Raw genomic sequence first — 17,117 nt, 5'->3', positions numbered from 1 at the left:
ATTACGTGTATGTTTTTCTGAACCTAATAAGGAACTACACCTATAGGAAAGTAACATTTACATCTTTTACTTTATTTCTTCACTTACACAAGCCTTGAAATGGATTGTTAGCTACAAAATGCTATAAAGTTTGATTTGCAAAAAAATTTATTTTGTCAGTATATTTTGTACATTCACTAAAAAATTACTACTTGCCCTATGCCATATACTATTTTTAAAAACAAAATAGAAAATATCAAGTGTTGGCAGTATCTACTAAGTATGAACTAAAACATATCCTATGATAAAACCATTCTACTCTTCAGATATAAACCCAACAGAAATATATAGAGTAGATATCTGTCTGCTCATAAAAATACATATACACACATACAAATGTTTTAGAATATTCAGTGAAAGAGTAACAGACCTAAAACTGAAATTACCTAAATTCCCATCAAGAGTAGATTGGATAGATAAATTGTGGCATAGTCACAAAATAAAATATTACATAATAATAATAATGAAAATGAATGATCTACATCTATAGGCAACAATATAAATCAATCTTACAAGCATAATGGTGAACTAAAAGAATGAAACACTGAGAAGTATATATCATATGTTTCCTTTTATATAAAATACAAAACAGGCAAAACTAATATATACTACCAGAAGTCAGGGCAGTGAACCTGCTATCTTGTACTCACTATAGGACATCAGAGGTGCCAAGAGCCCTTCAAGGACAGTGATAACGTTCTGCTTTTTGATCTGGATGGAGTAACACAAGAGTACCAATTTATTAAACTCTACACTTACGTGTGTGTGTGTGTGTGTGTGTGTGTGTGTGTGTGTGTGTGTGTCTATTGCATATTTTGTGTTTTGGTCAACAAAATGTTAAAAGAAAAATATACAACACAGAAATTCAATGCAGAATAAAATTTTAGGGTTTTGTTAGTAGAGATGAAATTTCATATTGAATCAAGCAAATGCTGTCCATTCTGTTCAAAATATTTCTGAGTAAATAAACCTATTTTCCCAGTGATTTGAATTCTAATTTCAAATAAGTAAGGTGGCAATAATAACTGCTTTTGTCTACCTCTCCACAAAGAAACAAGGAATGTGAAAATGTCACAGAAACTGTAATGTGCTGTGCACAGGGAGGGGTTCTTATCACTGTGGTATCCCAAGAGCTTGAAATGGGAACTGGAGAAAGCAGAAGGCTTTGAGGATGAAGCACAGAGATATCTAGAAAGGGTTCTGTATTGGCACCTGCTTCTCCAGCACAGTTAATGAGAAGCACAGCTCACAGGAGGATGGGACCCAAGATTATTCTTGAAAGCCAAGCCCAGAGGACCAACTCCATTCACCTCAGCCCACAGGTCCAACTTGCATGGAGTACAGATGAGATCCCTTCCAATTATAGACACATTATTGAGTGATGAAAGTCGCCTCTGCAAAGAGGGATTCTCTGATCAGTCCTTTGGAAAATATAATTATGCAGTCAAAAAAGAGGAAATTGTCAAATGGTGCTGAAAGACATAGATGAAAAGGCTAATCTCCCAGCTAATTTCAGCTTTACTGAACAAATACATAAAAATAACATTTATTTTAAGCAAGTCTATAAAGTTTTTTCTATCATACGCATTCCTACTACCTGATTTGCCTATATAAATAGTCAGACATTCAACATTATACTCAGCTATTAAATGGTTATCCAATCACATGTCACTATTTTAATTTTTAACAATTTTTAACAATTATGACATTCACACTTAATGTAGTAAAAAAAAAAAAAAAAACACATCACTAAAGTAAACTAAAGCAATTCTTTTCCCTTGGCCATTAGTTCATATGAATTACCAACAATGTTGTAGAAACTTGCCTTTTATTACAAAGCCTCAGAGTTAGACAACTTTTCCAAGACATAATTCAAGCAAAGAGTTTAACAGCTCAAGTTGTGGAATGTAGGAAAAATCCTTTTTGTTGGTTATGTTTATCTATGCATAAGACTTGAAGAACATGCATAATTTACCTTGTAACACTCACTGAGAAAAATCACTTTTCTGATATTAGAACTAAGCAATATAATTCTGCTACTCAGGGCCTAAGCATGTCTATATGCTAGGCCCTGAGTAATATGCTTTCTATACATTACCTTTTTGGATTTTCACGACAGCCCTGTTATTATCGCCATTTTACCAGCAAACAAACTAAGGCTCAGAAAGATTGAATAATTTGCTGAAGGTCATTTGGCCAGGAAGTTGAAGAGGCATATTTAAAATAATGATTGATCTGACATCAAGCCCTCTATGATTAACCACAATGTAAATGGACCTTTCCTTGTCACATTGGGGCGGAGAAAGGAAGAACTAAAATAAACACACCGACCTCTTCCTCACTTGCAACTTTAAAAATTCTTTTTATGGAAAATTGAATTCATCTTTGGCCAAAGCCAACCCATTAGAGTCAGAAAGTTAACTACTTTTCCATTAAGCAGCCCACAATCCACAAATGAATAAAAATCACATCTCCTACAAAATATTTTTCTGTGATTGTTGTACGAGTAAAATTGTCTCTAATGATATAAAACCGAACCATAAATTGGGTTGGATATATTCTCCTCAAAGTTCTAGCAAAGACCAAAACTCTAGCCAAGAGCCATGGTACAAAACTATACAAGCACCAAGTCACAGTAAACAATCTTATATGCTGCTACATACAAAAATCTGCTCTATTGATTACAGAAAAATAGTGAGGAGAACCCAAATATCTTTCAATGCGTGGATGCCTGAACAAACTTTGCTGTATCAAGGCAATGGACTACTACTCAGCCATAAAAAGGAATGAAACACTGATATATGCAACAACCTGAATGGACCTCAAGGGCTTTATGTTTAATGAAAAAAAATCATTCTCAAAGGTTACATGCTGTATGATTCCATTTATAAGAATTTTGTTATTAAATGACAAAACTATAGAGATGGCAAACAGGGAGGAGGGTAGGAAGATGGGTGTCAATACAAAGGGTACCATGAGGGAGTTCTTTCATGAAAATGGAACAGTTCTGTATCTTGACAGTAGTTACATGAATCTGTACATGGTGGGATAAACTTGCGTAGAACTACACACACACACACACACACACACACAGGTTAAAATGATAAAACCTGAATAAGGTTTGTAGTCTAGTTAATAGTAATGTACCAATGTTAGTTTCCTAGTTTTGATATTTTAATATAGCTATTTGATGCCACCACTGGATGGGGTACTTACATAAGACTCTTTGTACTATTTTTGCAATTTCCTATAATTACCTCAACATAAAAAGTTTAAGCAAAAATGGCCCTGGGTATGAGAGCCTGAATTGTACCCTGGTCTGCCTGAAGCTAAAACCCGTGTTACTATCCCATGTGCTCTACTACCTACAAAATCTATTTTATTAAAATAGACCAAATATGCATTCTTTCCTACAGAAAAGAATATAATATATAGGAGGCTTATCCTGGGTCACATTTAAAGAAGTCTAAGAAAGTTAAAAAGGGGCTTTATTAGGAAAAAAAAATTGAATGTCAAATCATTTCATTCATGGCAACTAAGACCAATATACTGATATGGACATGGAAAGAGAATTTTACAAGTTGGATAGAAAGCGATGGCTGAGCTGCTTTGGCACCTTGACTAGGCTCAATGCCTCTCATTCCCCTCTTACCAGAGGCAGCACTGGGGTTTCCTGCCATGTTGCCTTGTTCACCTGAAAGGTTAACAGCTGTTCCTCCACTGACACACCAGGCAAACAAACTGCACAGCAGAAAGCCATAAACAGAGTCATTACACTCTACATTTGGCATCTCTTTTCCATCTACCTAGGAACTTCCTGATGAAGTTGTCCTTGTGAGATGCAGAACACAGCCAAATTATAATTATCTCAGCCAGAGAGGTGAGCTAAAGGTGCCAAATGGCTTTTGGAAGTTGTTGCCTGCCTTCAGAAAAATTCATCAGACCCTTGTACACTATGTGATGGCTATGAAAAAATTACACACATAATCAAGGACAAAGAATCAAAATAGTGATGGGATATTTGCCTGTTAGTAATGTTTTCCTGCTTAGCACCATTTTATTTTACTTCAACAAAAATCAGCCCCAAAATTATTTTTATTGATTGATCAAATAATTTTTTAAAATCAGAGCCAAACTGCATTCACTGTGTCAAGTCCCCAATCCTGAGTATGCTATGAATCAAAAGTCTACAAATTCGATTGCATGTAGTTCAATTTAACAAATATACAGTATCAAGAGTTCATCAAGAGCAAAAGGACAACACATTATTTTGGAGATGACACAAAAACTGAAAAATACACACCAGGCTGTATCCTCAAGAGGGAGATACACAGGTGTAGTGTTAACAAAACTCAAGAAAAAAAATTCCTGGTATTATTAAGTAGGCTAATGTGGCAAATTCAATGTTACATTAATAACAAGAAAGAGGAAACTCACAAGAGTGGTCTTAAGGTATTCAAGAAGGAAATAAATGTCATTAATTATATTCCCCATGGCAGCACTGGGATCAATGGCTAGAAATTATAAGAATATAGGATGAGGCCAGTGATGTATATATATTTTTAATTAAATTTTTAATTGTTTTTTTAATTGAAGCTCACTTGTTTATAGAATTTAGGGCATAATGAATAATTGATGACTTATTGACTACAGGAGCATGTGATGAAACCTCTGAAGAGGAGTTAAGCCTCCTTCCAAGGGCCTGTCTTCCCCAGAGGCATCTCATATCACAGAAAGCATCTTGTTACCCAGAGCCACAAATGAACTGACATTCCACACAGGGAGGCCTGTAGCAATGAGGTGATCAGAGGATGGAATTCTATCCAAAAGGAGTGATTTGCACTGGGTAGAGATTAAATGACCCAGGCACATCCTCTCTCATGAAGAATTTTACATCTTAGAAGGAAGTACAGAAGTATCAGAAGAAGGAAAGAGAAAAACTGAGCTCTGATGATGGAAAAGTAGATACAGCACAAAGCAACTGGTAGCCAGATCTGAGGGAGGAACAGGCTGACCAGGTTTTCGAGCTTCCTGCTGGACCTAACTATGCTCTGTCCTGAACAAAGCTGCAGTTCTCCATGAGACACGTCAGTTCACCTACCAAAGCACATTCCTACTGTCCTGTGTGAATGTACTCATCACCAGAGGAAAACTTGAGACAATGTTGAACTTCATCTGAGTTCTGTACTCCTGGAAAGCAAGGACTGTCAAGAAATTACCCCCCACCTTTTGTGTTCCAGGAAAAAGCTTACAGCAATGAAACACTCTCCTCTATATGACTTAGATAAAACTCACATGACCTCCTGTAACCATGACAAGGCCAAGATATAGACCCTCCAAATACCCATTCTTTACTTCATAAATGATTACCCGAACTGTTTGCCCCCACGGACCATTCTGATTGGTCAATGCCTGTTAACTGGACTTAACGAAACTTTAGTCAGTTTCTCTCCTTCCTCCAAGCCCGTGAACTTTGGCTCACCCTTGAGCATGGAAGGTGAACAACCCCTCTTTAATAAACCCTCCCCAGAACCAGCTGGCCTCGAGGAAAAACATCCCCTGATCCAGTGCCTAATCATGCCACCCACTTATCTCATTGCCCCACATCTAATCTTTCCAGCCTGTTTTTTAAAAAAGCCCTTTTTTCTGTTTGAACTTTGAGATGCTTATGGATCTCATGGTCAAAGTGGTTCTTCCTACAGCAATATTCATCCTCTTCTTATTGAGATACTCCCCCTTTTTGTAATAATCTTTTTGAATAAAACCTTTCTTTACCTAAGTCAAGATTTGTTTTTGACACTCTCAACTTGCAAAGAGCCTAATTTTACAAAACACACATTAAAATCATTAAACATTCCCTTATTATTGGTATTTATTTTTACAGAATCACAACTATTATGTATTTCTTGATATATAGCCACATAATAAAATCTATAGGAAATACAGACCACCACAAATAATGCTGTTATTTCCCCAATGTTCAAACACAAAAAATTATTTAAGATCATTAATGCAATAATTAAAATAAAGCATTAATAACAAACATGAAAAGTCGAAACCAAGTAACTGAGGTTCTGAAATTGCAGAAATAATTTCTTTATAAATAATTTACTTTCTTAATAATTTACTTTTGTCTGATGTAGAATGATAATTTCTTGACACAGTCAAAAGAAGAAAAGCTTGATGAACTTATTTCTGTGTTGGCCAACTATTAATTCAAGCACTAAACCAATAATAATACAGCTGCAAAAGATCTTTCTTAAGAATTGTTTACAACAATCTGTCACTTTTCCAGTGGTCCACTAACCTAGTTGCAACATAGCCTGGATACCATGTAGAGTTAGCACATTAATTGCAGCACATACGTTAAATAAATCCTCAATGTTTTTAATAAAGAAGGGAAATAGATGGTATTTCTATACCAGAAATAATATTTTTTTCTAAAATACATTCCTGTTTATGAAAAAAATATTTTTAAATGATAAGTAAGCAGATAGGGTAGGGGGTTCTCAAAGAAAGTGAACCAGGATGGCTTTCTTGACATAAGAGAAGCCGTTTATGGCCTAAGTCATTTTGTTGTCTAGGCCTGGCCACAATGCTTGCCCTTGAACAGGTCTCAGAATTAATGATCTTAACGGAAGTGAAGGAATGCAGGAACAAAGTGAAGGCATCAGGAAACAATAGTTCAGCAATAAAAACAAAGTCCTCTTCCGCCTCAAGGGATCTGCAGAACAATCTATGTGAGTTCTGCAGGAACTGATGCCCCACCCAGGTGGAGGACAGAATGATGATGATCACCTTTTCTGACTTCAGCCAACTAAAGCTTGGACTCTGTGGACTGTGGCACCAATTCTATGCTGAATTCTTCTAGGCTCAAGTCCCCTCATGAATAGGCATGTACCACCCAAGCCCCTTCATGAGTATGAAGTACCTTTAGTTTAACAACTTCCTCGATTTTGCTGTTCTGGGAGACACTGCTTTGGAAAAGATCCCATTGTTCTCCTTACTTGCTGCATGTAATAAATCCTTTCTTCTCCTAATTTTTGGCTTGGTTGTGTCTTTTGGCTTGACATAAGAGGCGAATTCAGCTTTAGGGTAACAGTAAACAAATACATCACAAAAAAGCAACTACTCACCAGCATTGACTATAGCATCTACCTCTAGCAATGTGATGTCACCTCTGTAGAGAGAAACTTTTTCACTCAAACTTTTCTTCACCTGTGGTGTTTCCTGAGTATTTTCTTCTGTAATAAAGAAGGAATATACATCAATAGTACTGTTCTTCATTAATTTAATAAACACAATTTTAATATGAGCCAATATCAGTCACACTCTGAGACATCAGATAAGTGAAAATAAATGTGTAAGTACCAGGGGTGTGGCTTATTTTCTATATTTATTGCATATTCCTCCATACAATGCAGTATCACACATATGCTAGGCATTCAATAAATTCAGGCATGTTATATTGGTCAACAAAAAGTTCAATGTTTACTATCAATATTGTAAAAAATCAATTTTAAGATTAATTTAATTATGTACCACTAGTTTCACAAGATAAGAAAAAGATGTGTAACTAAGATGACAAAGTTAATTTTCACAATGAATGTGCTTATTTCTATTTTGTTCTAGTTACCTAAAAGGCATCCTTGATAATATTGACTCAGAACAAAAAAACTTAGGTTCAATTCTTTGCTACTTCCAAGTAATAAACTGTCCCTCAGAATGGTATTGATCAAGAATATCTGAAAGTGTGAAACTGCTCCTTTTTCAAATTCTATAAATCTTTTCCTTTAGAGGGTGCTGCTAGATTTAAAAGAGAAAAAGCTCTGTAGGGCACACAACAACCACCAAGCTGGTATATTTAAAACAAGCCAAAACATTACCTTCTAAAACCTGACACATCTGTTAATGTTCTAGAGCAATAATCTAATTTGAATTTTCACTTATTCTTAACAAATACTAATGTTAAAACGTATTAAACAAAGCTGTATAAAATCAGTGTTTTAAAATACATATGTAACGCTGAGTAGTTATGCTGTGAGCCACATGGGAAGTCCAGGAATCTAATATACGGCTCAGATGACACTTGCCACAGAAAAGAATATCATGGACTTGGAGAACAGACTTGTGGTTGCCAAGGGGGAGGGGGAAGGAGCGGGATGGATTGGGAGGTTGGGGTTAATAGATGCAGACTACTGTCTTTGGAATGGATTAGCAATGAGATCCTGCTGTGTAGCACTGGAAACTATGTCTAGTCACTTATGATGGAGCATGATAATGTGCAAAAATAGAATGTATACATGTATGTGTAACTGGGTCACCATGCTGTACAGTAGAAAAAAACTGCATTGGGGAAATAACAAAAAAATTTTAAATTGATATACTTAAAAAAATAGCCTTTAGGAAAGCTAATTTACAAATTCAAATTTTTTAAACTATGATCTGTGCAAAATCCTTCAAGAAGATAACACTATTGCTTCACAAAGACACTCTCAAATGAGCATGCAATTTTGAGGTTTCTAGGGGATTGATAGGTTACAAAGCTACTTAAATTGTCTTTGGGCCACAACAGCCAATTAAAAACTGGCCAAGACTAAAGAAATGATCTGTGGCCATAAAAGTGATCTTCCCTCTCTCTGCCTCTAAAGCCTCCCATTCTTTGCAACTACTTCCCTCTTTAAAGAATACTAATCAATTATTCATTGGTGGTGGTAGTAGTAGTAATAATAAGTAGGAGAATAATGTGGGAGAATTGTACATTTTAAGGGTAGAAAAGACTTTAGAAGACCTCAAAATATAAACATTTGAAGCTGACATGACAACCTCAGGGACTCTTAGAGGTGCTGTTCTCCTGAGGCAGGTAAAGACTAAGAGCTTGATCTTTACTACAGATTGACTATTCAAATCTTGGTTCTACCAATTAATAACTGGGTACCTTGCATAAGTTTCTCATTTTTTCCTTGCCTCAGTTCATGAATTACTGGCTACTTTACAGTTAATATGAGCTTAGTACACTTAGAATAATGTTTGGTCCATAGTAAGCCCGCAACAAATATTCCTTTTTTAATAAAGGTTTTACAAAGATGACAAATATTATTTCAGCATCCATATGAAAAATACCAGAATAGTTTAAATATATTGTCTTTTTTTTTTTTTTTGCTTTTTAGGTTCACACCTGCCAGGCTAGGGGTCAGAGATGTAACTGCCGGCCTACACCACAGCCACAGCAACACAGGATCCAAGCCACATCTGTGACCTATACCACAGCTCATGCAATGCCAGATCCTTAACCCACTGAGCAAGGCCAGGGACCAAACCCATGTCCTCATGGATGCCAGTCGGGTTCATTAACTGCTGAGCCACAATGGGAACTCCCTTGAGCCTAAAGTTTAACTGAATATGTTAAATAAATATACTGCTATGACATATCATCCAAATGACTCAAAATAGTCTTACAGAAATATCAGCATCATGAAGAAATATTTTTATCTCTCTTTCACGTAAAAAAGTGCATATGAGCATCTTTTTGCCTCATAGCCAGATTTATACTTGCAGCCCGACTCCTCACAGGGTATGTCAAAAGGCATAAATGTCCTCAAAAACTACAATTTCATAGTATAAATAATTATCAGTATTTCCTTCAATAATAAACCAAAACCAGGAGTTCCTGCTGTTGTGCAACGGGATCAGTGGCATTTCTGGAGACACCGGGATGCAAGTTCAATCCCCAGCCCAGCAAAGTGGGTTAAGGATCTGGTGTTGTCACAGTAGTGTAGGTCACAGCTCAGATCTGATCCCTGGCCCAGGAATTCCATATGCCACAGGGAAGCCAAAAGAGAACATTTTAAACCAAAACCAAAATGTCATATTTCTGAGCACCAACAGCTCTCTTTAAATACAACAATGTAAATTATCACCAGAGGCCACATCTTTTATTTGAATAGCAATGTACTGCCTTCCTTTTCACACAACTGTGTTCCATCATCATTTATCCCAATGTGTCTTTTTCCATATCCTGAGTCTTCAGTAATTAAAAGGACAGAAAATTAAGGATTTCTCCCCTGTGGACATTTTATATGTACATAAAGCACTTGTTCATATTTTGTACATCACTGGCTTTATCCAAGTGAAAGTGGGAATATCTCTCAGTGTGCACATATGATAGTAATTGTTCATTCAGATTATATATCATTGGTATTGTGTAAAAAAAACAGTTAGACAGTAGCTTAAGTGGTAAAAGACAGATTTTATTCAGGAACTACCACCATAAGAGAAATGTGACCTCAGAATAAAAGTGGGTTCAGTTCACAATACAGCAAAGACAAGTGGGGATTTACAGAAGGAAAATTGCTAAGGGAAAACACTGGGCTTGAAGTGAGATTTTGGTTAAACAGACAGGATTGTTGCTGAAGACAAGCCAGGTTGGTCAGATATCACCTAGGGTATGGAGGATGCAGAATTTGATTAGAAATGGAGAATGATCAGATCAAGGATAGGGAATTCTCTCTGAACTGATTAGTTGGATTATTTTTTTTTCTTCTTTATTTTTACAGCCGCACTTGTGGCATATGGAAGTTCTTGGGCTTAAGGACAGAAATGGAGCTCCAGATATAGGCCTGTGCCACAGCCACAGCAACACGGGATCTGAGCCACATCTGTGACCTATACCCCAGCTTGTAGCAACCCACTTAACAAGGCCAGGGATGGAACCTGCATCTTCACAGACACTGTGTCAGGTTCTTAACCTGCCGAGCCATAACCAGAACCCATGATTTAGCAGGATTCTTGCTAAAATTGGACAATGCAGGTCTGGCAAGGGTGGAGCCTAGTTGAGAAAAAGGGTTGGTGAACCTGACTAAAGCTTAGTTAAGGAGTCTTTGTCAATCCCTCCCCTTTTTCAAGGAAAGAATGGACATCAGCAGTCAGGCATTTAATGAGGGGAATTTCTATGAAAAGAAAGAGGAAAACAAAGATTAATGGCTGGAGCACACTATAAAACCAGTTTATGACTCCAGAGTACAGACAGTTGAGAAGATACCTAGACCCTGGGCCTGAGCCTCTTTTGCAGTTTGAATGTCCTTGATGATGGCCTCAGGTGTTCTAGCACACTTTCTAAATGGCCCACATGACAGCAAGCATGAAGTCTGTATATGCAGGATCTACTGTAGTGATTTCTTTGAAGTTTATAGCAGGTCATCCAGCTTCTGCTTGCAGAGTTTCAGGAAATGAATTTGATGCCAAATCAGTTGGAGGGGAGAAAACCGTAAACATTTTGGAGAATTGTAGCCAGATATCAAAGGAAACTAGAAAATTAACAATACGTTATGTTTGGTTTTTCCAAAAGGAAGCATTGGATCTATAACACGAAGTTTGGTTCCTTAAAATTGTTTGATAACATGAGATTCTGTGCATCATTCTCAAACATGACATTCCCGCCAAAGTCTATACAACCAATTTTCCCAGTTATGTCCTGTTACAAGGAAGAGAGATCCTTAATGAACTTATACAAATAATGTCACTGCCATGAAAATAAGAATATTCAATAGAGTTTCTGAATCCTGGAGAGATCAGGTAGGGAGAAAAGATAATTGTTTCATGTCTGTTTACAAAAGTATAATCAACTAAATTAATCAACTAAATTGAAAGAGTTACAGACAGATTGAGAAAAGATAAAAAGGGATTCCCTAAACAAAAATATTAAAGAACCAGCAATGTTTCAAAATAATAATAAAAATCATACTCATTCTTCATTAGTTCATTCAGTCCCATGCAGGTGATTAATTTTCCTCCAGCATTATTTAATAAATTCACTTATTTTCTTTATTCTATTAAACCAACAACTATATTAAATAATCTTATATACTGAGATCCATTTCTGAATTCTCTTATCCTGTTCTACTAAACACTTTTTAGAGTATATTTCTTTTATTTTTGTTGTTCATGTGACTGATTTTTGTTCTGCTTGACCTTGGGTTAGCTGTTTGTTTGTTCATTTGAACCAGCCAACTTCTCCATTAGTTGTGTAATTCTTTACATGGCTTGAAATTTTAGCCATGAGTCAGGTAATATACTCTCTGGTCTTTGTTCCCCTTGATATTTTTATCCAAATTGTGTCTCTGATGGAAGGAGTAAGTTAAGGATACCTATTCAATATAAGGGTTAATGCTTTTTACCAATATCTGAGGAAACTATTGAGGTTTTTCATTCACCCTGATATGAAATTTTTTGAAGGCTGTGAACTAAAATTTAGGTAACAGACTGACAGGAAACATCAAGCAGCTATGTGGATATACCCAAAGCTCGCTGGAGTGGATTAAACATCCAGTCTGTTTTCAGATACCTTTTCTGCCTTTTTAGTCTCAAGCAGTTGCCTTCAGAGGCCCCTGAGTCCCTTGAGAATCCCCAGTGGAGAGCAGGGGGCCTAAAGTTCAAGTGATTATATGACTTTTATGTGAGTTGAGGAGCTCAAGTAGGAAAGGGAGATAGTGCCAGAGAAGGTAGGGGTTTGGAGAGGGACATATAAAGGATTTAAAGGGAACTAAAGGGAAAATTAAAGGTGTGAGAGGAGGAAGAAGAACCAGAAGCAATGGGAAGGGAGAATTCTTAGAGGAACCACTCTGGGGAAACCTTAAGTTTCCCAAAGAAGCCAATGAAGTTCCAAATAATCCTTAGAAAAGTCACACCAGAAAGAAAGGAAGTAGACAGAGATGGCAGAGCATATAGTCAGCAAGGGCTCAAGAATGGGGATTCAGTAGACTGAGAAGTTCCTATGGGAAAAGCAGATCAGATAAAAAGAGAACAGAGAAGCCTTACAGAGAGTCAGGAAAAATCTTTTCAGCCCAAGAGTGAATCTCTGCTCAAAATACAGAAATAGGAAGAAAGACTTTCAACCCAAGAAGTACCTTTGAAAGAGAGAAGCCTGGGCCTCCGACCCATCTTCAGAGAGTATACTTAGAATCTTAAAGTTAAAAATCTGTCCCTACTGTACTTCAATTGACAGTTAGCTGGGGCACTGTCTCAGTGGAGATCACCAATGGATCTCTACCTTTCAAATGATCTCAATCTTTCATTGTCTTTGAGCTATTTTATATTTCTATGAATTGTAGAACAGATAATACCGCAAATGATTCTTGTCTTTGGAAATACAAATAAATTATGTTCCCTTCAATGCAACTGATACTGTTCTATGGGACAATTTGCATTTATTTGCATTCATTTATAAATGCATCTCAGAGTTCCTTACTGCATATACTTGTGTGTTTTTTGTTTGTTTGCTTGCTTTTCAGGGCCGCACTCGCAGCATATGGAGGTTCCCAGGCTAGGGGTCGAATTGGAGCTACGGCTACCAGCCTACGCCACAGCCCAGCAACGCAGGACCCAAGCCGCATCTGCAACCTACACCACAGCTTCACTGCAACGCTGGATCCTTAACCCACTGAGCGAGGCCAGGGATCGAACCTGCAACCTCATGGTTCCTAGTCAGATTCATTTCCACTGTGCCATGATGGGAACTCCTGTGTGGTTCTTTTAATTCTCTTTTGATCCAGAGTTAAAGAAAATTGTTGATAAATGTTCAATTTATATTTGTATGAGTCATAATGTCATCTTTATAAAAATATTTCCCTCCAATAGACATTTTCATTTAGTTCTAGCTTATTTATTTAACTAATACTTGTATGGCATTTACTGTGTGCCAGGTGCTGTTCTAATGCTTACAAATATTAACTCCTATAATCCTCATAACAAATCTATGGAGTACATATCACCACTATTCCCTCTATGTAGATAAGGAAGTTGAGGCATACAATAAGGAGGTTGTTTGACCAAGTACACACGGTGCTAGGTACAAACCTGGGATTTGAACCCAGGCAGCCCATGCTCTTTATCAACAAGCTATGAGGGCTCTTGGTTACCTATTTTCATTGTAAAGAGTCCAGCTCTGAATGAAGCATCTGTTATTTACATCCTGTCTCTCCCTTAGTTTCAAAAGCATCAATTTCACTCCCCTAAAAAAGCTTTACTTACTTTTGCCCTAGAAAAAAAGTAATTAGTTTACTGAAGTGGTTAGCATACTTTGAAAATAATACAAGGTCTCAATGACTTCCTGCTACTATTTAACAAAGTTTCATAGCACATAACACACCAGGGATGAGAGAACTACATAATAAAATCAAATTTGCAGGTATTAATGATATATTATATTTGTATTTTCTCCCTTTTGTTTATTTACACAAAAATCATCAAATTCGTTGATTCATTTGTTCCAACACACACTCTGTCTGTACTGGGATTCAGTTTACTATTTAAACGTATGACCTTATTCTGAGTTCTGGCATTTCACCTCTTTTTTTAGGCATCAATAAACCACTTTAGAGATACTGATCCATTTTATGAGGTAGGACTATAAAGCAATGCTATAGTAACAACAATACACATTAACTCACTAATAACATTAAGACACCTTAGGAGAAACAAACTTTGTTAACTGAATCTTAATTAAGATGAACTGAGCAAAATTCTTTTTTTAAAAGCATAGACTATAATAATTATTGATAATATAATGGACTTTTCATAAAAATCATAACTATATTTTACACTTCAAATTTTTAAAGTAAATTAAACAAAACTGTCTCATCACATTTCCTCTGGAACTGCCAAATTACCTAGAGGCCACTTGATAAACAGCTAAGGGACTAACCATCATTTGGTCCTGTGACCACTCGGAAAAATAAGGTGCTGGGGAATATTTATATGAAGTATCTAGAACACTTAAAATTCTTATATTCCCTCATATTAACATCCTCTTCTTTTAGCACCCATGGGCATGATGTTTACATGGCTTTTTTAAAAGCCACCAGGGATACGAATGAGTTGGCTTGTGATCCCACAACAAGGGGCTTACTGCCAGTTGACCTCTTTCATTCTGAGGATGCCAGTAAAGTCAGTTTGGTTTTAATCCAACTGTGTATATACAAATTCAAATTAACCTTCCCTCTCCCTAAACATAAAACAAAGTTAGTAGGAGCTTACACCATGGGGGGGGGTAGATAAAAAAATTATATAGAAATTTGTATTAAAATGAAGTTTATAATCAAGATGATCAGAAAACTATTTGGGGTTCATTAAGAGGCTTTAAGGATATACCACCTGCAGATTTGCAGGCTGTGTTTCTGAGATTTTATCTTGAAACTAGCTAGCCTGTTGATCTGCACACCTCCATATCCTAGCTGACTACACCAGGCTAACATTCATGCCATTATTCCAGGTTCCTGCCTGATTTGTCCTTCTGACTTAATACCTCACATCTTTAACTGAGTAAATATTCAATCCTCCTAGTTCCAACTTTCACAGAGCCTCCATGGATGAAAATCTCAGCAACAGATTGCTTTTCTTTTCAGCCAAACTAACCCTGTCAGGGAAACCATCAGCTAAAGATAAATTCATGTTTAAGTGAGACCTCACTTGAGCAGGAGGCAGGAATCATGCATGACAGTTATGCTAGGTCATGCAGGAATTATAAATCCCAGCCAAGTTATGAACCCCGCATTCTAGCAGAATGATAAGGCATACACAAATAACTTCAATGCAAGGGAAAATAGTACAAATGCCATAAGAACACCTGAAACTAACATTCTTCTATTTAAAAAAAAGAAGAAAGGAAAAAGTCAAAAAATAAATGTTAATGCCATGAGAATTCTGAGGTTCAAACAGAAAAAAATATTCAACGAAGTTTTATTTGAATAGAGACACTGAAGTTGAGTTTTAAAGGATCAAGAAGAATAGCAAAGGGAAGTAGGGTGGGATGAGAGAGAAAAGAGGAAGGGCATTCCTAAGTCAAAGGGGCAGAAAATGGAATTTGCCTTGAGGAAAAGTAAGTATTCATCCATGATGAGAATACAGAAAGGATTGCAAACTGGGGAGTAATGGCAGATAAGATCAGAGCTAGTTAGGTTTAAATCAGGTGGTGAAAGCCTTGGATGGTGGCTGTTTGGGATTCATTAAAGAAGTTACAAACTGACAGCTTTCACTTGAATTTAGCCCAAAGATAATATTTTATTCAGTTTAAATAGCACCACTATTTTTGCTTTTTAATCTGCATTCAATTTTTAATTGAATTTTAGCTTCGAAGTTAGGAGATTTCACATTAAAACTTAAATTTCCCAGCTCTCTTGAAAAAGTAGATCTGGAAATACTGACATATGGGTAGAGCTTATACCCTTTGGACAGGCATCCTTTGCTTTCCAATTACATGCATCCTTTGCTTTCCAATTTATACCTAAATTAGGCTGGCCTCACCCAGTTATGTTACCTGCCTGTCTCCCACAGGCACTTTAATGTTTGATTTCTGCAATATGTTAATGACTATAAACCCAATGTAACTATTGAAAAATCTATTAGAAATAGAAAATCCTAAAGTGGAATGAAAAAAGGATATGGAGCAAGTTCCCATCAAATCAAAATAAATGTCTACATATCAAAAAACAAAACTATAATCAAAACCTACACAGGGATCTAAAATATAGTAAAATTCAGAATGTGCTTTGTAATTTGGGCCAAAAAGACTTCCAAAAAATCACACTTCCCTGTGTCAATGTCCTTATGTCATACTCTTCACAATGATTCTGAGCTTTTCCAAGTAATTTGCTTTGACCAATGGGACATCCACAAATGTGACCCAAGTGGAGGTTTAACGAGTATCTGCCATCTCTTGCTTTGCCAAGAACACCATGTAACAAAGCCCAGGCTAACCTATTGGTAAGAGGCCACTTGGAGTACAGACAAGCCATCCCAGCTGAGGCTCCCTAAGCCAACCAGCCTGACAACTACCAGTCAGACATGTGAGTGAGACTGCCCAGAAGCATCCAGCCCAGCCAACCCACCAGTTAGTTAACTAGAGAGACTAATAAGCAGTAATAAAAATAGTATTATTTTAGGTCCACTAATTTTTGAAGGGTTTGTGCACAGTAAAGCTAATTGATATGAGAAAGAGGAGGGAGGAGGAGGGAAGGGGCAAGAGGGGGCTTTGACAAAGATTCAGCACAAAATGAAGTGGCAAACCCCCAGCACAACAGTTA

At 36.7% G+C, this 17,117-nt stretch overlaps 1 protein-coding gene across 5 annotated transcripts in view; it reads right to left on the bottom strand.

Moving 5' to 3' along the window:
• MACROD2 (MACRO domain containing 2) overlaps window positions 1-17,117 on the bottom strand; it is a 2,051,742-nt gene that overhangs the window by 1,956,316 nt on the left and 78,309 nt on the right. For all 5 annotated transcript variants that reach the window (XM_021077529.1, XM_021077532.1, XM_021077531.1 and 2 more), the window contains exon 3: window positions 7,176-7,283. In XM_021077529.1, the coding sequence (XP_020933188.1) occupies window positions 7,176-7,283 (108 nt within the window). The remainder of the gene's footprint in view (window positions 1-7,175; window positions 7,284-17,117) is intronic.

This window comes from Sus scrofa, chromosome 17 (assembly GCF_000003025.6).
Source record: "Sus scrofa isolate TJ Tabasco breed Duroc chromosome 17, Sscrofa11.1, whole genome shotgun sequence".
Classification (NCBI taxonomy): Eukaryota; Metazoa; Chordata; class Mammalia; order Artiodactyla; family Suidae; genus Sus; species Sus scrofa.
Note: the sequence above shows the minus strand (reverse complement) of the source record. Positions and strands in the feature narration are given on the sequence as shown.